This window comes from Manduca sexta, unplaced genomic scaffold (genome assembly GCF_014839805.1).
Source record: "Manduca sexta isolate Smith_Timp_Sample1 unplaced genomic scaffold, JHU_Msex_v1.0 HiC_scaffold_59, whole genome shotgun sequence".
NCBI classification, from domain to species: domain Eukaryota; kingdom Metazoa; phylum Arthropoda; class Insecta; order Lepidoptera; family Sphingidae; genus Manduca; species Manduca sexta.
The window spans coordinates 1-23,695 of NW_023595396.1; the positions used below are offsets into that span (position 1 = coordinate 1).

General features: G+C 32.5%; 4 protein-coding genes and 2 pseudogenes across 4 annotated transcripts; 4 read left to right on the forward strand and 2 right to left on the reverse strand.

Moving 5' to 3' along the window:
* Positions 1–904: 904 nt before the first annotated feature.
* On the forward strand, positions 905–2,505 carry LOC115440090 (beta-ureidopropionase). The gene is given in 3 exon segments (XM_030164249.2): positions 905–1,647; positions 1,650–1,832; positions 1,835–2,505. Coding segments are annotated over 3 exon segments (1,158 nt in total). The 5' UTR covers positions 905–1,247; the 3' UTR covers positions 2,410–2,505.
* Positions 2,506–3,153: 648 nt separating this feature from the next.
* LOC115440104 (eukaryotic translation initiation factor 2 subunit 2) lies at positions 3,154–4,615 on the reverse strand. The gene is given in 5 exon segments (XM_030164267.2): positions 3,154–3,616; positions 3,619–3,796; positions 3,799–3,991; positions 3,993–4,470; positions 4,473–4,615. Coding segments are annotated over 5 exon segments (915 nt in total). The 5' UTR covers positions 4,504–4,615; the 3' UTR covers positions 3,154–3,581.
* Positions 4,616–5,595: 980 nt separating this feature from the next.
* Positions 5,596–9,608, forward strand: LOC119193492 (annotated as a pseudogene).
* A 544-nt stretch (positions 9,609–10,152) lies between these two features.
* On the forward strand, positions 10,153–16,600 carry LOC115440086 (putative elongator complex protein 1). The gene is given in 11 exon segments (XM_030164242.2): positions 10,153–10,311; positions 10,314–10,588; positions 11,160–11,382; positions 11,873–12,210; positions 12,212–14,322; positions 14,427–14,593; positions 15,379–15,499; positions 15,501–15,596; positions 15,748–15,952; positions 16,128–16,278; positions 16,491–16,600. Coding segments are annotated over 11 exon segments (3,813 nt in total). The 5' UTR covers positions 10,153–10,250; the 3' UTR covers positions 16,556–16,600.
* Positions 16,447–19,319, reverse strand: LOC115440087 (leucine-rich repeat protein 1). The gene is given in 5 exon segments (XM_030164243.2): positions 16,447–17,056; positions 17,465–17,619; positions 18,399–18,452; positions 18,454–18,491; positions 18,641–19,319. Coding segments are annotated over 5 exon segments (1,233 nt in total). The 5' UTR covers positions 19,212–19,319; the 3' UTR covers positions 16,447–16,641.
* Positions 19,320–20,799: 1,480 nt separating this feature from the next.
* LOC119193493 lies at positions 20,800–23,298 on the forward strand (annotated as a pseudogene).
* The last annotated feature ends 397 nt before the right edge of the window (positions 23,299–23,695 follow it).

Sequence of the window (23,695 nt, forward strand, 5' to 3'; positions counted from 1 at the left end):
GGGGTCAGTTTGTAGCCTAGTATTTTTACACTGGTACTTGAAAGCCCAGATGCCTTGACCTGGCATTTTATTTTGCATAAATAATAGTTTATTATGATCTCATCTTATGTTGGGCTAGTGGTGCGATAATTATGATTTACTGTTTAGGTATTTTTTTCATTGTCATCGTCGGAAAACTATGTAATAAATCACTGATGAATTAACTATAAAATCAGTGTGGATAATATGGGGCCATGCTAGGTATCCACTGGATAGATCGTGTGCCAAACATGGAAATTCAGCATTGCACCAAAGTCGAAGACGTCGGCACTCGCATCGCCAAACTGAAGTGAAGATGGGCAAGACACTGGGCTAGACGGGCCGACGGCAGGTGGATCAAGGCAACTACCGAATGGTACCCGAGATATGGGCAAAAGAGTAGACCACCAGCCAGAAGGACCGACGACCTCGCACGGTATGCCTGGAAGCAGTGGCTAAGACTCGCACAAGACAGAGAAAAGTGGTATGACAAAGGAGATGCCTATAATCAGCAGTGGGTGGATACGAACTATAATTAGATAGATCAGATAGTGGATAATATTCCGAATATCATTAATATTTTTCAATAAAAATATTCTTTTTCAGTTACATATTTGAATCGTCAATAGATAGTAAATTATCATCACCACTTAACGAAAACTTGTCGATCGTGGCGCGCATGTTAGAGAAAACGAGATATTAATCGACATCGACAATTTGTCTACTCTCGTTCTTGAAATATGTCGTGACGAGCATGCTAGGCCGGCTGTAAAGGATGGTAAAGGAACTATTATTCGTTGTGAACTGACAAACTCAAATCGTTCATTCGTTCCATGTTTGTGACTAGAAAATTTCTACTTTAAAACAGAATATCGGGAAGGTCATAAGAAAGAAATGATTGTTTGTATTTTTTCGCTTTCAGTTAAATTTAAACATCCAAAAAATTTTCCTTTCCTATAAATCAGCATTGAATTAAGAATAATGTTAGCAGATAACATTGAGTTATCAGTTATTCACTTATGTATTCTTATGATAACACTTGACATTGTTTTAAAATATAAATATAACTACAACCAAAGCTATGTCGGTAGGTAGGTATACACATTTAAACGTAATTTATTTTAGTCAGTACAGTGTTAGTTAGTTTAGTTTAGTCAGTACAGTTTATTGGTCTCTGGTGTACACACAGTGAGCGACTAATATAGCGCGTGTCTAATAAAATTTAAATAATGGCAGCCACAAATGAAATTGATAGTTTAGACAAACTGATTTCAAGTACATTAACTGGAAAAGAACTAGAAGAATACAATAGAATTCACTATGGAAGAACGGATCATCATGAGTTACAGATTACAAAGAATACTATCGAACTTGCGAATAACAATAATTTTGAAATCTCAGCATATGACTTTCCAGCAAAATATGAAGAAACTAGAAAATCTCGCATAGTGAAGGTGGGAATTATTCAACATTCCATTGTTTTACCGACTGACAGTAAAATAACGGAACAAAAATCAAGTATTTTTGAAAAAATCGGCGTCATTATTTCGGCCGCTGCCAGTGAAGGGGTCAATATCATTTGCTTGCAAGAAGCTTGGAACATGCCATTTGCTTTCTGCACAAGAGAAAACATCCATGGTGTGAATTTGCAGAACCTGTAAATGGGCCAAGTACTGTCTTTCTAGCTGAACTAGCAACAAAATATTCTATGGTTATTGTTTCACCCATTTTAGAAAGAGACGAAGTTCATGGTGATACAATTTGGAATACAGCTGTTGTGATAAATGAATTTGGAAAAGTCATTGGAAAGCACCGGAAAACCATATTCCAAGAGTAGGAGATTTTAACGAGTCCACATACTACTTTGAGGGTAATACAGGACACCCAGTGTTTGACACAACATATGGTAAAATAGCAATCAACATCTGCTATGGACGCCACCATCCTCTCAACTGGCTCATGTTTGGCATCAATGGAGCAGAGATAGTATTTAACCCATCAGCCACTGTTGCAGGCCTCAGTGAGCATTTGTGGGGAGTTGAAGCTCGTAATGCAGCTATAGCCAACAGCTATTTCACCTGCGCTATAAACAGAGTGGGTACTGAAGTATTTCCAAATGAATTCACATCTGCAGATGGCAAGCCAGCACACAAAGATTTTGGTCATTTCTATGGGTCAAGCTATGTCACTGCCCCAGATGGTGCAAGAACTCCAAGCCTGTCCAGAGTGAAAGATGGCTTACTGATAGCCCAAATGGATTTAAATCTCTGCCGCCAGATAAAAGACAAGTGGGGTTTTACTATGACACAGAGATTAGATCTGTATGCTAAAAGCTTGCAAAAGGCTGCTGAAATTGATTATGAGCCTCAAGTTGTAAAAAGCCAGTTGTAAAAACATATTTTACATGGTTTTCGGGATAATTTGTTTGAGCACTATTAAGATTATAAATGTTTATTTTCATGTTAATATTAAAAATAAGAAGCTTTATTTTTGATTGTCAGTTTTTATTTGTTCTTATATTGAATTTTATGTTTGTTAATTCGTTTTATTATTGTTATATTTTGGTGATTTTTTTTATAAGCTTTTATGTATATGTATAATTTTGTATGTTTATGTACCATGAAGTTTTATTAATAAATAGAATATCCAAAAAACCTTTTTTTGATAACTAGACTGATAACCCCTGGTTATTCTGTGAAAAAAAATCCATGCTGTACTTTGTTGTGTTACAGTATTTCTATGATTGAGGCTATACCTAGCATTATGTAACATTTTTTATTACTATATAATTACAGTACATGTCCAGTAACATTAAAGTGGGTGTGGTTACCCCTAAATATTGTTTTAATGGTAAATAATGTTTTTTCTCATAGCAGCCAACTTGATATTGCATTAAGAGGATCTTTGAGAATATCTATAGATTAGTCAAGTTAAAATATTTATACTCTAACTGTACACACTACGCCCAGAGCCTTGGACATAGACAGAAGAGTGATTATTCTCCAGGCCCTTAGGAAAAAAATATATGGAAAAAACATTTATTTTGATGTGTACCATTCGCCTTATCTTTACATAGCCTTCAAATGACCAGAACAACTTGTTGATTCTATTAAGAGAAAGGAAATAAAACAACAATTATTTATAAAACATTGTGTATCAATGAGAATAATAGAGTGAGCTATACATAAATATAGGGGTTAGAATGGGGTACATGAATGTAACTATTCATGAACAAATTTCCATTGATGACCATGCATTTGACACAATAAATACATGTATGAAGACAGTTTATGATTACACTATTTTTTTAATTCAATTTGCATTATAACTTTCATTTCACTTTGATATAAACCATAGTAATTCTTCCCAAGGTAATTTTTTAATTAATTTCATAAATAAAATATATATAAATACTGTTGTGTTTTAAGTAGAAATTAATAATTATTATTTACTTCAAGTTATGAAATCAATTTATCATTAAAATAGAAAAGAAAGGAGGAATGTTACAGCATGTACCCCAGATCTTTGACTGTAAAATTAATTTATCACTAAGCACTAATACTCTAGACATTCTTTGCACAGATGGCAGCACGTTTACGGTGACGGCCTGGAAACCGGACTTGATGCTGGCTACAGAGCAACGGGACCCACAAGTTTCACACTGAAGGAAGAATAATCGGGTATCTTTCTGCAGAATGGTGTCTGGAGAACGACATGTGTGACAAGTCACATATTCCTTGATATACCGGCGCAGCACATTCTCTATTTGTTTCTGCTTGGAAAGCGACCTTTAATGATAAGCTGGCTGTTACCGTCAACTGAACCACTAGTACCCAACTCAGCCAGTAAAAAGTCTAATAAATGTTTCGGCTGTCTGTGCAATGTTTTGCAAATTTCTGTAAAGTTTGCAAAGGATGTCTTCTTTGTACCAATTCTGACAACTTGTGGAGGTCTCATGATAAACTTCTGCTTTTCCAGACACCATGCTCGGGTTCTTCTCTCGCATGATGTCGAACACACGCTCGAGCAGCTCGTCGTACGTGTAGTCGCGGTCGCTGCCGACCCATACGCCGTGCTGGTCATCAGCATTCTCTTGATCCTCTCCTTTTGTATCATCCTCCAATACAAACTCATCGATGTTTTTCTTCTTCTTCTTCTTTCTCGCATTTGTAAAGTCTATATTTAAATCTAAATCATCCACCGCTTCATCCTCCTGTTGCTCTGGCTCTTCCGTAGGCGGTGTCTCCGGTAAAGTATTTTCCAATTCTTCTAAATTAAAGAAAGTCTTCTTTTCTTCTTTTTTCTTGCCGAAATTGTCCAGGTCGAGGTTATCATCCTCGGGCACGTCGACGTCACCTGTCTCCGCGGGCGCCTCCACGCTCGTGCTCTCACCTGTTTCGCCTGCTAGCGCTGCGTCCATGTCAAAACCAGTCTTTTTCTTCTTCTTCTTTTCAACGATGGATCAAATATCATGTCTTCATCCATGTTTTTAGTAAAATTTATTAAAAATTAGTATCTGAAATACAAAAACTTGGTTATAATCCGATCCGACACAATTTGGCTGACGGCTAGTACAATGTTTCCACATATTTTTTTTTAAATTACCCCGAGTATTTATACAAATAAACCCGAAGCGCGGCACAATTCCTGAAAATTAAAAAAGAAATACACCTTATAAAATTTTAGATTTTTCAGTACTGGGAAATATTTTTCAAAAATAATACATATTTTACCATGCAGTATTTCCTGTAAATCATTATACGCATTATTTCTTTTCATTTTACAATTCTCTTTTATATTACATTAGAACTGTCGGTAAAAAATATGCTATATTAAATAAGAATGGATGAGAAGAGACAGTAAATAGAAATAAATTTTTCGCGCGTTGTGTCAAAAGCCTCTTATAAGTTTATATAAAAATAAACCAAGTAGCAAGGACTACTTGTATATATTTTATAACCCAATTTTTATAATAATATTCCAAGAAAGAAAATATTTTATTAAAATAACCTCGTTGAAACTGGTACCTAATTTCGCCTTAAAAAAGGCAAAACTTGTAGTAGTGGCAACACTGGATTAATGTCAAAACGTTGCATCAGCTTTTGCTGAATGCCAAAATTATGTTTACCACATATTCGACAGTTTGGTTAATTTTAAAATATATACATTATATTGACCGTTTCATTACGTTAGAAGATTGGAAATACTAAAAGTTTAGATAGTTAAATAAAAAAAAATACGGAGGATTTACGACTTTTATTTCCATATAATATATATTATAATTCTCTTTGATTTACGACATAAAATATTCCACTAAACAAATCATTTATAATATCTGTGGAAATAAAAAGCCGTTTGCACTATGGTTTAGTGATGTCAAATGAATTCGCCGCGTAGGATATGCTTGTTCTTATTCTGAGGAAGGATATAAAAAAAATTGAGACAAACAAAATAACACAGTGCAGATCTATAGAGACTATATTGAATTTATTGTCTAATAATGGCTGATCAGAATATAAAACGAGTTATTTTTGGCAATTTAATATTTGAATGTTTTTATATTGGTACAACTTTTGAAGATATTGTAAAGCAGACATCTGGCAACAATGCTCTCGTCTATATTCTATTGTTTACTATGATCTAACCTCAAAATTATATTTGTACTGTGTCGATTGTGTCAATATTAAAAAACAATGCATTTAATTAAAGTCCATAGAACATTTTCCAAGATAAAAGGAACTGTAACAAGACCATATTCACATGCTGCTGCCTTAGAACAAAATGAATACACAAGCTCACCTCATTATCCGCCTATTTTGGACATGTCGATTAGGGCTCGAAAATTTCGTGAAAGAGGGACACTTCATAGAAAAATTCAACAAATAAATACTGTAGAAGCAAAACAGATAGCATTAAACATGCCTCGGTATTATGGCTGGAAGTGTGTTATGCTACATGAAAATATAATACCTTACAATGCAATGCCTCTAGTCCAGTGTTACACGAGAACCCACTTTATGCCAATAGAAAAGCTTCCCGAAGCATACAGTGAATTAAACGAGTTAGCGGATGTAGTAGTTCCAGAAATAAAGTCACAAATAGAGGATGCAATAGCAATAGAAAGTTCAGGCATACAGTAAGTATTTATATATTTTTTTCAATGCCTCAAATAATTAAAGATATTCACTGAGTTCTGTCTCTACATAGATTTGTGAATGGTGTAGTTAATATTGTAATAATTAAATTATTAATTAAGCTAATTCTCTAAATTCATATTGTAGTAATATGTTGTTACTCTAAGATAGCTGGACAGGATTGTTTATATCCCTGGGAAATTATTGTAACTTATATAATACAAAAACAAAGCATTATGTTACATGATATATTAAATGACATGTCATTTCAGGAGAAATACACAATCACTCCAGGAATGTCTGAAGCAGCACAAAAGGAAGATGCATTGGCTAAATCCATTGTGAAACAAATCAACAGGATTATAACAAATAACTTAACAGACAAAGTGGCCCACATTCTGTCAACTCAGGTTGTGTTCAAATCTGATTATGTATTTCAATTATTTCAAACCTAGTGTTACAAAATCAAATAAATTCATGATAAACAGTAATCATTTCAAAAATGTTAAGCCAGATACCATGTGGAAGTAATAACAATTCAAAGCCTATATTTCCTGATCATGTCATGTTGGTAATATTCAATACTAGCTTTTGCCCGGCTCGCCCGCGTTATAAAAGTTTTTCAGACTAAAGTTTTCCGTTATAAAAGTAGTAGTTTCCCGGGAGCCTATGTTCTTCCCAGGGTCTCAAACTGTCTCCATACTAAATTTCATCTTAATACGTTGGGTAGTTTTTTAATTTAACACGTTCAGGCAGACAGATGCAGCGGGAGACTTTGTTTTATAATATATTTTTTAGAACTTTTTAAGTGAAACAATCCCGTCATACATTATTGTTGCATAACTTTAACCGTTAACGCAGCGCAGGTAACGGAAGCTCTCAAAACTCATAATTTTCCCCGTTTTTGCAACATGTTTCATTACTGCTCCGCTCCTATCGGTCATAGCGTGATGATATATAACTTTGAGCACTCCACAAACATAGGACTAATCAACACAAAAATAATTTTTCAGTTCGAATCGGTAGTTCCTGAGATTAGCCATTACTGCTCCGCTCCTATTGAATATAGCGTGATGATATATAGCCTATAGCACTCCATGAATAAAGGGCTATCCAACGCAAAAAGAATTTTTCAGTTTGGACCGGTAGTTCCTGAGATTAGCCATTACTGCTCCGCTCCTATTGGGTATAGCGTGATGATATATAGCCTATAGCACTCCACGAACAAAGGGCTATCTAACGCAAAAAGAATTTTTCAGTTTGGACCGGTAGTTCCTGAGATTAGCCATTACTGCCCCGCTCCTATTGAGTATAGCGTGATGATATATAGCCTATAGCACTCCACGAACAAAGGGCTATCTAACACAAAAAGAATTTTTCAGTTTGGACCGGTAGTTCCTGAGATTAGCCATTACTGCTCCGCTCCTATTGGTCATAGCGTGATGATATATAACTTAGTGCACTCCAAAAACAAAAGGGCTATCCAACGTAAAAGAATTTTTCGGTTTGGACTGGTAGTTCCTGAGATTAGCACGTTCAAACAAACAAACAAACAAACTCTTCAGCTTTATATAATAGTATAGATTATATAATATGATAAATATTTTATTGACAATTTAAATTATATAAAACATGTATTTTAATGTATGTCTCTCTCAGTGGTTATAAAGCTTTTATAGCTTAATTTTAATCTATGTACAAAAATATTGATTTTACCTATAAAACTCATTTTGAATCAAACAATTGTAGGTGGATTATGATCCAAGACATGAAGCATTTTGGTTTGTGGGTGGTGTTGATATACCACGAAAGGTAATCAAATGGAGACAACAGTACAATTGGTTGAAGGGCAGGCTTTTTGAAAATATTGATAGACCTGTACAATATTTAGGTAAATGGTTTTTATTTGCTTGAGTTGTGATATATTTTAGAATTGTCAACACATCTATATATTTTGTGATAAGGGTGTTATACCAATAATTATTAAAGTTAATTAAATTATTTTTATTCCATCAGGTTCACCATTTTTAGCAGTCAGAAGTCGACTGCCACTAAAACCACTAGTACCCCACAGCGAAGCAGAAAATCCAGACTTTAAAGTACAAAAATTTTCTTATGCGCCTATCACTGTGGGTTACAGGGAGCATTACAGACATGGAGCTAACATGCCAGGTATATTTACAAACTTTTTAGTTAATTAACCTGATCTCATGGTCATAAAAATAAATATTAATAAAAACTAATGGTTGTCCATTGGTCAAATTTTATATATTTGTAACACATATTGACCATTCATTTAATTTTTCTGCTCTCCTCTATATGAACTTTAACTATGCCAAATTTCACATTCTTCTGTGTGTTTATAATAGGAGTTTTTTCTTCATGTATTAATATAAAAAAATCGCAATGGTAATAATATGTGCATTAACCACTATATCCCTGGATGGGCTTACTAAATAGGTATAATAAATTTCTGGCATATTGCAGTGAAGAGATATTGAAATACCGTGTAAAAATATGAGTGAAATACCAAAATTTTTAACCCATTTACTAAGTATTAAACATTAAAATAAGTTAGATAATTTATTTTTTCACAAATATTTCAGGTTTCTGGCCAGGTGATTACGATGAATTTGGCCTCTTATCTGTTCATGGCAGAGGACATATTCTAGCCCGAAAACAATCTTATGGACCTGAAGATAATTTGGGAGCTTTGCATTGTCAAGCAATGAAGTCCAGTTTTGGTTGGTTGCTAGCCCAGGCAAACTATCAAGGCTTCACAACTTACAATGATATAACATATCCTTTAGTAACACAAACTGTTATTACAAATGGACAGCTATGGTCTCTGTATGCTTATCAGTTAAATACTATTGTAATGCATAATGAGCAAATGCATCTAAATCCTAAGCATAACATATGCTTTGGCACTACTCCACTTAAGCTGTATGAGACCATTGAAAATGGAAAAGTTAAAGGGTTAAATGAAGATCTCTTAAAAATGTTGGTACAATTTTATTTGAATGCTCCTGAAGAAAGAGAACATGAAATGAAACCATATCTTGGTAAAGAGATGAAGGTTATTGCTGATATTGAAGATGATAACAAGAGAGAGTGGCTTGAATCAACATTTAAACATTTAGCTTCAAACAGACCCAGACACAACTTGTTGCCTGAAACATACCTTTGGGAACAAATCTACAAAATTGAACATAACACAAGATTCTTTGAAGCCAAAAGAAGGCCTTTTGAATGCGGGATTAATCCATTCAAAAGAAGGTTGGACGAACATCTGCCACCTTATATTCCAAAAGCGTTGCGAGCTTTTCCTAAGAGTAAAAAGAAATTTGAGAAAACTTATTATCCAAAAGTCTAACTTTATTTATAAGAAACCATTGATTTGTAGTGATCTAGTTATTGTTATTAATATGTTTAGTAATAAAATATCTTAACGTATGTTTTATTTATCATTATTAAGTGTTTTATCCCTATATTCTTTATGTTATAATACAAGACTCAATTTCGAGATTAAAAGTAATGAATAATTTTGTTATATAAAAAAACCTCAAGGAATGTTGTAATAAAAAAATTCAATTGGTTTAGATTATTCATTTCTTTTTATTGGTACAATAATTTTTTGGAATAGTTGAAGATAATATAATTCTCATCAATTTATTTAAATAATGCATTTTCGCCATGATTTTTACACTAATAGCTCAAAATGGTAAATAACGTTTGTGGTATTATTTTTGACGAAGTTTTGAAAAGCAAAGAGTTGAAAAAAAGAAATACGTCAAAGCCAGCCGGTGAATTCTTGGGTGAATGCAAAGTGAATATAATCACTACGTTTTAGGTGAATGATGTTTTATTTACAGAAGATAATAAGTTTATGACTAACTTTACAAAAAAGATACACTTTGACTAGCCAGTATAGACGAAAGACTATAGTCTGTCCTATAGACGAATAATAATAAATAAATAAATCGATCGATGTCAAAAAATATGTCAGCCGTCAGGTGTCAATGTCATTTTCTCGTAAAACGTGCATGTGTAAATCTTTGTAAATGTTTATGATTTTTGTATAATTATTTATTAAAAATGAGAAATTTAGAACTTTGCGATGTTGTCGTAAGAGATATTCAAGTTAGTTCTGAGGAAACCCCAGCTTTTGCCTCGGACATGACGAAGGAAGCTCTTTTAGCGAATTATATGTTTGCACAAATAACCCTAGTCTACATGTTTTTAATGAAAAGGATGAAGTAAAGTGGAATAAAGATGTCTCACATCTCGTTAGTCCTGACAATTGTCCAATGAATGTTACTTTCTTATCACTCCAGAATTCAGTGTGTGTAGGCTTTGAAAATGGTGAATTACTTTCTGTCACGGAAGCGGGGACGGTGTGTGAGGTTGTTGGAGTTTTTGACGTTGGAATACTGGTAAGATCTACAATATTCATGTAAAATTGTACATCATTTGATTTATTCTTATTGTAACACTAATATTAGTTTGTATGCGGTTTTGCCCCCAGAAATCAAATAAAATTAATAGAAATGTATCCACAGACTGCACAATGCGTAAAAAACAATTATAATTTATTTTATAAATTTCACATAGAATATAAGCTGTTAACAGTTCTACATAAAGGAAATTTATAAAATTGTAAAACAATAATTTTTCTTTTTGCAATTACTGCACCTTATAAATAATAAAACCTCTAATGGTCCATAAGATCTTTTTATCCCTATAAGCAAGTATTATATTGTTATTAACATGACTCAAGATTCTTCTTATGAGTGTAATAGTCTTATTTTATTTTTTCCAAAAAACCCTTTAGAACATTTAAAGCTAAGGTCTAAAACTACTAATTCTTTTTGGATATCCTAAACATCTTAAATCCTAGATATCTTAAAGTTCTTACCTCCTTAGTTATGAAACCAAAATAAATAATAATAAATTTATTGTGACGTAGGTATTACTCATTATCATATACATATAATTTAATTCTAGGCAATGGAATGGAGCCCAGATCAAGAGTTGCTCGCAATTGTCACAAAAGAATTAAACATGGTACTACTTTCCTGCACATTTGATCCTGTTAATGAAGTGAACTTGCTAAATGCAGAGTTTGGCGAGAAACAATTCATCACAGTTGGATGGGGAAAGAAAGAGACACAGTTCCATGGGTCTGAAGGAAAACAGGCCGCTAAACTGCAAAGGGAAGTTAGTGCTGGTAAGGAATCATGGGTTTGGGAGGAATGTAAATATGATCAATAAAAATTTAAAGTATTTTTAACCGACTTCAAAAAGGAGGAGGTTCTTAATTTGACTATGTTTTTTTCGTGTGCTTGTTACGCAATTATATATGTTGTCGCACCTTGTTTTCTATGTGTCCATTAAAGACCATTAAAATCATTATGAAAAATAACAGGAGTTGTTTTGGGCTCGGAGTTGACTTCTGTGTTACTACGCAGGAAATTGTTATTGAAGTAAATAAGTGTTTCTATAATTGAAAAACTGTCTGAATAAATAAATATAGAGAGGTGATACTTTACCCGATCATCTGAAAAAAATAACCAAGTAAATAGTTACACTCCGACATATTTTATATGGAGCTTTTATAAGTAACTGATTAACACAACACATAATAAATATTTAATCTATGTTAAATTAAAATTTTATATTTTGGAATTAATACGTTTTTAATAATTATTTTGTTTTAGATCCAAATGCTTCATCAGATAATAAAGTGAAATTAACTTGGAGGGGAGATGGCAGTCTGTATGCAGTAGGTTTTAATGTGGATGGAATCAGAAGATTCAAAGTTTTTGATAGAGAAGGCCGTTTACAATATACAAGTGAAAAGCAACAAGGATTAGAATCAAATTTATCTTGGCGACCCAGTGGCAATGTTATAGCTACAACACAGAAAGTAAATGATAAATACATTTTATCCTTCTTTGAAAAAAATGGATTAAAACATGGAGAGTTTGAAATAACAGTGAATTCTACTACATATGTTAAAAATATAACTTGGAGCCTAGACTCAGAAATATTGACCCCTACATTGCAAAGACATTGAAACAAATACACATAAGCTGTTGTTATATACATCAGCTAATTATCATTGGTATTTAAAGCAAACTTTGCTGTTCAACAGTAAGCAAGACATAACTAAAATTATGTGGGACAATGATTTTGATGTTGCTAATAATAAGAAACTTCACATTATTTTGAATGATGGAAGTTATTTGATATATTCCTGGATTTGGACCATAGATCATAGCAAGGGAATTAGTACTGATGATGATGCAGTAGTCGCCGTAATAGATGGTTGTAAACTTTTAGTTACTGGTTTTAGACAAGCAGTGGTACCACCTCCAATGTCATCATTTGAAACTGTGCTCGATGCTTCTGTTAATTCTGTGTGTTTTGCTCCACAAAAATCTCAGAATGGGCTAAGCAGTAACTCATTTTTTGTGTGCACTGTAAATAATAAATTAATATATTACACACAGACACAAAAATTCCCTCTAAAATATGAAATCTCAAAAACAGTACAGTTAAGCAGAAATGACTTTCCATTCCAATACTACAATTGGTATTGGCTGAGTTCAGAACTCATAGTGTGTGTTATGGTGAAAAACAAATCATATTACTTAATTGAGTTTACAATTGATGGTAGCAAAATTACACAAACAGAAACTACTTCTTTGCCATCTTGTGTAACAAGAATAGCATCTAATCCAAAAGATTCAAGTAAATTATTTTTGCTACTTAGCAATGGGGAAATATTACAATACCAGGCTGGTGGGTTTATAGAAGAGCAATATGTATCCTTCAATGTTTCATGCACCAAATTTAATGTATTTATTATAGAGGATGAATTGCATTTTATTGGTCTTACCCATAAAGGTAATCTATACATTGGCAACAGAATGATAATGAACAATGTGAGCTCTTTCTTCATTCATACAGACTTTTTACTTCTCACAACATTGCAACATGTGCTCTTGTGTGTAAAACTGACACCACATGGACTCAATGCAATCAGTGAATATCAAAAATCTGAATCTAATTTGGTTTATAAGAGAAAGATTGAGAGAGGTACTAAATTAGTAATAGTAGTGCCAAATGATACAAGAACAGTGTTTCAAATGCCCCGAGGCAATTTGGAGTCTATACAGCCAAGACCTTTGTCCCTGAAAATTATTGGCCAATGCCTTGATGCTCTTAAATACCATGAAGCATTTGATTTGATGAGAAAACAAAGAATCAACTTAAATCTGATATATGATCACGACCCTGAAAAATTTATTACCAACATTGATGTATTTCTGGATTCAATTGAAAATAATTCTTGGTTGAATCTCTTTCTATCAGACTTAGAAAATTTTGATGTGACTCAAACAATGTATTCAAGTAATTATGAAACCAGAGAAGTTAACAAAGAAATAAAGATAAAAGTAATAAAAATATGTGATGCAATTACAGAACAGTTAAGAAAAAGAGCAGATAGAGCTGGAAGAATACTACCAATAATCACAACTTATGTTAAAAAAAATACTGTTGAAGATTTGGAAAAAGCTTTAACGATTATTAAAGACCTTAAATTAAAAGAAACAAATGGAAAAAAACTACCTGTAGGATCAGATGAAGCTCTTAAATACTTGCTTTACATGGTTGATGTTAACCATCTATTTGATGTTGCACTTGGCATGTATGATTTTGACTTAGTTTTGTTAGTGGCTAATAAATCACAAAAGGATCCTAAAGAATACATACCTATGCTCAATGAATTGAATGAGATGGATGAGAACTTCAAATGTTTTTCTATAAACAAACATTTAAAAAGATTTGATAAAGCAGTTGAATCTCTTGTGCAATGTGGTCCTAGTCGACATGAAGAATTAAAGACTTTTGTAAAATATCATAGTCTCTATGGAGAAGCATTGGCTTTACTTTCAATTGATGATAAAATATATAAACAAATATCTGAAGATTATGGCCTTTATTTGAAATTGAAGAAGCATTTTACTAAAGCTGGAATTATTTACGAAAGGGCAAACAATATTGACAAAGCTATAGAATGTTATAAAGATGCCTTAGAATGGGAGCTGGCTTTAAAATTGGCTTCTAATTGGGCAGAAGACCAGTTTAAAACTTTGTGTTGGTAAGTAAGATATCATTATAAAAAAAAGACTTTTTTCTTCCAAGCTGTATATTTTTTCATTTCTGTTTTATCCAATACATACATATTTTATATAATATGTTTAGGTATTTCATAAACGGATTGAAGAATGAAAAGCGCCACAATGAAGCACTATCTATTTTGGAACAATACTATTCTGATCCTGATGGAACCATCTCATATGCTGTGGAGTGTGGACACTACAAGACAGCATTACGGCTATGTTCACAGTACTCAAAACCAAATTTGAGAGGTACTTTTACTATGTATGTTTGATTGAAGACATCTATTAACAATGTCTTATGACATACAGCCTTTTTCCTTTACTATTATATTATTATACTAAGAAAAGTTCTCGTCCAACAAGTAAATTATCCCTCGTAGTTTAGATTCACCATTTAATGCCATTTTAAATAAACGATCCCAATCGTTTTTTTCCGATCTATCTTAAAAATGGCCCAATTAAGTTTTTTTGTCAAATGAGTTATTTTAATAGGGGACCGTCCTGTGTTTGATTTTGTTCATTATTCTATATGTAATGGTTAATAAAACGAAAAGAAACGCTATTGCGAAAACTGCATTAAAATTGGTTAAAAATGAGCCAGTAATTCATATTTCAAATATTACTATGTGCCAAAGGGGCGCGAAGTCGGGATATCGCTTCATCCCTTTCTTTCGCACGCGTCGTAATGCCCGATGACGTCACACGTGGGTATTGCGCCTCTTTTCTGTTTTTCGTTACTCACCCCATCTACCGAAATTCAATTCACCCTTTGAATATTGTTTAGGTCACGTCACCTCACGAATTTAATGCCTGATACAAAGACATCAATTTAAGTAAACATAGTTACCTAAACAGCTTGTAATATTTAGAATTAGGCATAGAATAATTGAATAAGTATTAGTGATATCTTTTTTAGAATAGGAGCCGTAATTTAGAGTTTGGAACAATCAAATAAGATAATAATCAATTTCTTATTTTTTGCAATACTTACTACTATAGATTAATTTAAAGTTTAACATTAAATTAATTTTCAGATGAATTACTTACTCCGACATTACTGGAAGACTTCAAAAATATGACAGACTTAATAGAAACGAATTGGTGCACCTTCATACGTCACAGAGATCGGCTTGAAGTTGTGAGAGCGAATAAAATAAAAATCAATTGATGTTTACGACTTCTATGTGAATAAGGACAGTGATTTATATTCGGATGCGGGTAGCACATTGGCGTCTTCATCAAGAGGTTCAAGGTAAAGATTTCCGGTTAAACAAGACCAAATAGTGTGTTAACCATGGTCCATTTCATTAGGCAATATTTAAGCAGTATAGTTCTGGATGCAAATCCAATTCATAACAAGCTGACAATTAAATCCGTTTTATATTATATTTTGATTGTTTCAGTCGTTCGTACCGTTCAAGCAAAAATAGAAGGAAACATGAGCGTAAAGTAGCATCACTCAAGGAAGGATCACAATATGAAGATGTAGCTTTAATAATGGCGTTACACAGCCATGTCACTGCTTCCTTTGAGTTAAGACTACAAGTAAAAGAGATTGTAACAGTATTGAGTTGTCTGAATAAGGATAAGGAAGCTCATATATTGCAGGTATATATTACAGTATGATTTCGAGATGATTAAATTATGGTTAACAATTTTTGATAACAAAAGTAATGTTACTGTCTTGAAAAATATATATCAAATTTATTAAAGTAATACAAAAGAATATATTATGGTATTTCTTGTGTAAGCTAGAACACATGTATAATCATTTTTATTTCAGTCATCACTCGAAAAACTACTCAAAGAAATGAAAGACAGTTTTAAAGATATTTGGACAAATGAACTAGTGATAGAGTCCACTAATGCATTTATTACTGCACAAGATGTTCCAGAAGGTGTCAGTTTTATTCCACAAGGCATAGCTTCATTAGGTTTGTATAGACATATACTATTCTTATAGCGATCCAATGCTAAATTTGACCAATCGGAATGTTTTTTGATGGATTTCTGATTCTCAGGATCGGAAAGATGAATAAAATTAGGATTGTTTATCATAAGTTATTTGAAAATGGCTGTAAGTCATTGGAATAAAATATTCATAAATATCATATGTTTTATTCAAATACATTTATTTTTCTTTCAGAACCACACATAAGAATAGCTCCAGTCATTCACGAAATCAATTGGAAACTAGATGGCCTAAAATAATTATATTATGCTTGTTAACTTAATAAATAAACGTTTTAAACAATTTTTTGTCTTTTATAAAATCACAAAAAATATAAATAAGACAATCATTTACTAAAACATTTAGGTGAACAAAAGTAGCATTCGAAATTGACTACACTATTCCAATTATTATTGAATACAACAGTTCGAAAATAGTCTTTTAGTTCAAATTCCTTCTTGACATAAAATAAATCACTAACTACTGGTGCACCACACACACACATATTTGCATTGTCTAAGAAATCCACTAGTGTCCATGGTATAATATTTGAGGCATAATATAATTTGTTTTTTAATACTATCTTACCAGCTATATGAACTAAGCTACCAATATAAAAGTTCCATGGTGTATGATTGTTTGTCATAATCATTTCTTTCTTGTGATGAAATTTATTTGATGATAGGTCTATGTATTCCAAACGGCACTGCATTAGACTGCATGGTAATGACTCCAGTTCGTTTTGTGAGACCGTTACATACCTGTACAGAAATAAATTATTATTAATAGGGGTACCTAGAAAAAACAAATATGTATGAAGAATATTGTTAAACACTCCTTTTACAGTAAACATTATATTAGCAAAAATAACTTCATAATACAATTTTTAGAAATTTTTTGACAACATCCAACCAGAGAGAATAATAGAATAGCCTGACCGCACAACCGTATACTTCCGGAAACACTTGATGTCATTGACTAGGATAGCGGTGCGTAACAATATGTTTAAAATATATTAAATTTAAACACAGAATGAATAGCTATAATCTAGATTGAACTATGCATAACTATAATTAAAATGAGATGTAGGGTTACAATATGCTATATAATATTACCTTCAATGTTTTTAAATTAGTTTGGAAGAGAAACCATAAAAACTGTTTAATTACCTCAAACTACTGATACGTCCCAGAGTAGCAGGCAATTTGTCCATCAAATTGTTATCTACCTTCAAAGTGACTAATTTCTGTAACTTCCAAATTGCTTTAGGAAGATGTCCTAATCTATTTCCACTTAGGTCCAATAATTTCAATGTTTTAATTATCTGAAAGAAATTGTTTAGGGTATATTATTGCATCACATTAAATATAAGGTGCATGATTCTGAACAATAATAATATAAAATATATTTTTAAAATAAAAGGGACAATGGTGTATTTACATCAGGCTGACTGGATTACATCATATATCTATGAGAACAAATAGACTCCCCTAAACTATTTCCTCTGTTAATTAAAATGCAGTTTGTAAACTTTATTCCTTAGTAAAACCTTTTTTTTACACAGCATAGTAACTCCATTGTTCTTGATGGTAAGGTCGAGATAGGATGGTCAATGACAACAGATGTTTATCCCTCCCCAGGCAACATGGTTATGCCAGCCTGGCAAACTAGATATACACAGTCATCCTGGAATGTGACACTTACATAAGTCACTATAATGGATTGTGTAATAAGGTTTCTATCCAAGCTATTTCTTGTATCCTACCAATGGCCGAGTTTAGGGATAAAAAACTTTTAAAAAATGTGGAATTAGTAGACACAGAATATTATTGGTCATTGGTAGTACCAGAGATGAGGTTCAACAAATTGTGGGGTTGGTCACCTGTATTACATTAAAATACAGCACAATTGATAGATGATTTTATAAACATTCCTGCAGGGAAATTGGTAGTCGGTCAATAGGTGCGGACAAAACCAAAGACAAAAAAAACCCTATGGGCTCCATATATGCAAGAAGCATAAGAGAGTACACACAAAGCCCTGCTTTAGTTCAATACCTCCTTAATTAAAACACTAAATATATGTATTACAAATTCAAATTACTTGGGGTCCAAGCAGCCATCTCCAATCGACGTCTCCTTTTACACCAAGTAGATTAGTTGACCAAGTGCAGCTCACAAAGAGTTTGCATTCTCCCTGGAAATTTCAATGGTCATATATTATGGACCTAAAGAACTAATTTAGCGTAAAATCTGGATTTTTAAACACATAGTTTAATATACATACACTTTATAGATTGCACACACTTAATAACGTTGTCAGAAAAAACATAATTTTAAACTTACCAAACTCTGGAGGCAATTTTTCAATTTCATTATTACTTAAATCAAGTACAACAAGCTGCTTTAAAAGTAATATCTCCCTTCTAAAGTTACACAGTTTCAAACCACTTATGTAAAGAGTTTCTAAAGTCCTTGGCAAGCCATTTGTTGGGAATTCACTTCTGTCATGGATTATAAGTTTCTTTGGAGCATTATCCTTCGCTGTGACGCTTAGATTACACAGTGAAGAAATCTTTAAATTTTTTGTATCTCCAACAATACATGATTTCAATAATTTCATGAAACATTTTAATTGTAAAACTTCACTTTTTATGCATAGATCGTGTGGTGGCTCTTCGAATCTTATTGTTGCTTTACCCTCATTGATACACTTCACAAACACTTGTTTTATAGCTTTTATACGATACTTTACCCCAGATTTGTTGACAGAAGAAAAATGTATTATGAAATATTCCGTCTCACATTTAGGTTCTTTTCCTAGAGCTAATGTGGATTTCAGATGCTTTCCATTAGACCTAATATTTAAGTTATTGTGTAACCGGTTTATCACTTCGACTAGACACTGCAGTTTCATTTTTGGAAACAATCTTTATTTCATTTATTTATTTCATGGACCCGCCAAAATATGCCAATTGCCAAAACAACCGGTGAATGGAATGAATGGGATTGACTCATTGGATTGACTGTTGACATTTGACATTTACTTTTTAATTATTCGTCAGCACAGTCCTTCGACCATACTGCTTAGTTTTACGTATGCCTTTTCTTTATAGACTTTTTATTTAATTTTATTTAATTGTAATAATGCTTTGTTACTTATAATTTGAATTGTCGTTTGCATCTATAATTGTATAAGTAGCATTTGATCAAAAAGCTGTTGTAATCTATGCTATTGTTAAGGTTTGATGGTGTTACTTAGTTGATGCAACTTTAATAATAAAATAAAATAAAAATAAAATAGACAAGTCCCTCTATTTTGTATTGGGATTCTGTCAAGATAGTATCTGGAGGTACCAAAGATAATTATTCTTATATAGAAATATGCGGAGTGTAATATTCAAAACGAATGTAATAAGTCCGGCCATTGATTTTAAAAATTCTAAAATCGATATTTTGTCTCCGCTGGATAATAAAAAATAATATGGCAGAAATGCTTATTTTGTTCCGATGATAGTTATTTTTTACCACGACAACATTGTCCATATCTGTCCATTGTTCTAGGGATGTCGCGACTACATAAAATACCGATACATTTTATATGTAAGTACCAGAATATTTTTCTTTGGATATGAAAAACAAAACAATATTCGCAGCACACAAATATAATAGTCTAGAATATTTTTACATTTCTTATTTTCTTTTCATCTGAACTGTTCTTTATCTGAAAATCAATTTTTCACCTACCAAAAACAACACACACATACACACACATCACGCATTTATCCCCGAAAGGGTATGCAGAGGCGCAACCAGGGCTCTCCCTTTTCGCAAAATGTGTTCCGTCACATGATATGATAGGGGGCGAGCTTATAGCCATATCGGGCACAAAATCCAGACTCCCGGCTGATACTGAGTAGAAAAACTCAAATATCACTTTGCCCGACCCGGGATTCGGACTCAGGACCTCAGAGCGCTATCGCATGCAGTATAACTATGCCACCAAGGCAGTTACCAAAAACAAAAATATTATTATTAAATATGGGTAGGCATCATGATTTTCTTTAAAGTCTCGTTATAATATGGTCATAATCAATGAGCAGAAGTAGTTCTAGTAGTGTTGACGAGAAAGAATTACTGGATAATATTTATATCGATATATGGATCTTAGGGCTGTTACATCCCTACATTGTTCGAATCGTTGTGAATGTCCTATCTTCGTGTTTCCGTAAATAACAGTAAAACAAACATTATTGATTTAACTAACTAATTAATCAATAATATATAATCCAGAAACTCCACAATTTTAAATAAATAAACTTATATCACTCACTAAAATATTTGTGTACTGCGGCTATTTTTTAGATACAATAAATAATTAAGCTTTTCTTTTGCTTGTAAAAGGTAGGTTTATTGATAATTTTACAAGGATAGGTGAACACAGTGATTAAATTTAAAATCTTGTAATAACCCCTGAATATTTGTGTTTTGTTGCGTATTGTTAGAAAATGGCTGCGCTTGTGGTACAATCCCGTTTTGCCGGCCTCAAAATAGAGGATGATGACTACCCTCACCCCCATCCCCAGTCATCATCCGGCGATAGCCAGAAAACGAAAAGAATAAAACGAACACTGCCAAAAAATAGAACCTTCGAAAAAAACTAAGAATAATGGCAACAATAATAAATCTCAGGTAAGTTGCATAAATATCTTTTTAAATATTTTAATTATTGAACGAGTAATGTGCTAATTTAAATATAAAATAAAAACATTTTGTATTCTTTGATATTCATCACCATGAGTTCGTTTTAGTGATAGTATTGTATAATATATTCATTTAACAGTTGCAGATTCGATTAATAAGCAACATACTATAAATATTTACAGGGTGCTGCAAAGAAAAAAAAGACGAAGCAAGGACAAGCATCAGATAATCAATGGGAAATGTGGAAACAAAAGGATGAGGAACTTGTTGATGGTAACTTTGAATGTGAACTCCAACAGGTGACTACCACTTCTAAATAATATTAGTTTGTCTAATTAGAATCATATTATTTGAATTAATATTATATATATTATGTGTGTAAGAATATATACAAATATATAAGAATAGCTGTCATTTTTTTTTATCAAATTTGTGATTTAAAAAAATATAGAAAAGTATTTTTTTAAATTATATTCATTTTATTAATTATTACTTTAGTGTGTAAATGTTCCAGATGCTATCAAGACAATGCCAATATAAGGATATTTAAAACTACCTAATAGACATGAAATAAAGTCTATTTTATTATTATTACTAATTATTAAAATAATTTTATAATTTTAATCAACTATCTATTTACCTTAAGGTTTTATTTTATTTAATAATTTAGCTTTTCTGTGAATTGTATATTGTATATCAGCATAATCACACCTTTTATTCTGAGGTAGTAAGCCCAATATATATCATGTGTATGCCATCGCATGATGTGACAATAGCAACTTATGCCCATATTGGGCAATACTTTCAGAGATATTGCCTAACCATGGATTTATTGAACTGAGACAGTTCTAAATGCTTAAAAACATGATTATTTATATATATATATATAAAAATGAATCCCTAATTCCCTTGGTCACATCAGCACGCGTGAACGGCTGGACTGATTTCACTATTTTTTTGTTGTTGTGGTTGTTATTGTCAGGAGAAGGTCCTTATGAAAGAAAAAATTAAAAAATTTGGCCAATTAAAAAATTTAAGAAAACTTAACAAAAATATTAATTTTATATAACTGTCAATTGTTGTGTCTTTGAAATAGCCGACAGAATGCCTTCTGCAATTTTGTAGTTAAGACTTACTTACTTAATGTTTGTCGGGTCAACTAGTTTTAATTTAAGCCTTGTATTATACACTACACACTGCTGAACACGAGCCTCCTCTTCTACAGAGCGTTTTAGGCTTTAGTCCACCATGCCAAATTAATGTAGGTTGGCAAATTTCACATACCTTGAAAATTCTTTTTGGCCAATTCTCAGGAATGTAGCTTTCCTCATGCTATCTTTCATTGTAAAGTAAATGATAATTGATAAACAATACAGTACCCTAGGTTTTGAACATTTCTACATCTGCCTCGGCAGACCCTTCCGTTCCCAACTATTATGTATGTATGTTCCCGCTATTATGCACTCTTAAAAATATTAGTAAAATCATAACTTGTTTCTAGGCAATACTTTTATCAAAACTGGATTATGAAGAAAAAAGGATGTTTATAAACAATTGAAGAAAGAAGCAGATACTGAAAAGAAAATGAGTGAGAACACTCGCACAAATAATAAAAAGCAGAAAAAGAAAAATGTGATGAGTCTTGAACAGTTCAATGATATGATGAACAATGGGGATGAAAATAAAGGTAACAATTATCAGCTAATATTTAAACAGCAAAATTTATTGCCTTAGTAGATTGAGATGTTGGTTTAGGATATTTTATTTGTGCCGATTTGTTTAAAAAATGTACTGGACTATTTTCTCACAGAAAGAAATGACTGCCAAAATTTTACCATTTGCACTACATTCTTCCATATTGTAGCTACAACTGAAGAAGAAACAACCACCACAGATGAGATTAAGATTCCTGATAAGGACACAGAATTTTTCGAAAGAGTTAAAGATGAAACGAAGCATGAGCTATTGAAAGACAAAATAAACGATAGGGTGCGCAACAGCCAAGCGCCATCTGATGCATTCATCACCAGAGTACAGTTTGCCTACATGTTAGAAAAGAAAAATGAGGAAATAGCAGCATTGCAAGAGGAGGTGTCTAGTTTAAAGCAGGAACTGCGTACAGTCAAGTCAAGAAATAAAAAGTTGTGTGGCATACTTGGGCAGGGTGAAAGTGAGTGTTTGTTATTATTTTCAGAATTTTTATGTGTTTCTACCTTTTATACTAATTCGTATTCTATTTCTCCGGTAAATACGACTTTACAGAAATACCTTACTTATCTATAATGGGCTCTGGGTTTTACTTCTTACTCATATAAATATTATTGTTTGTGAAAATTTTGGATGTTTGAATATTTGATAGAAAAGTAAATGCAGAAACTGCTGCATTACCATTTAACCCAGTAATTTTTGTTATAATTAATGGTGCTGGTATTGGACAGATCGCACTATAGGTCGCCACAGTGGTTTAAGATTTTTGTAACGCGAAAGATTATGCGGTCGAAGCCGTGAGCACAGTTAGTTTTGTATTAGCGCGCATATGCATGGAAGCTTTTAATGTGTTTTGCGCGCGTTTACTGCTCTACAAAACCAAAACCCCCATTGTCACTTGTGACAGACAAAATCTCTATGTTGACGTAAAAAGATTAGACATCGAAAAAATAAATAACCATGACTATATAGGCTGCAGTCTTTGAAGCA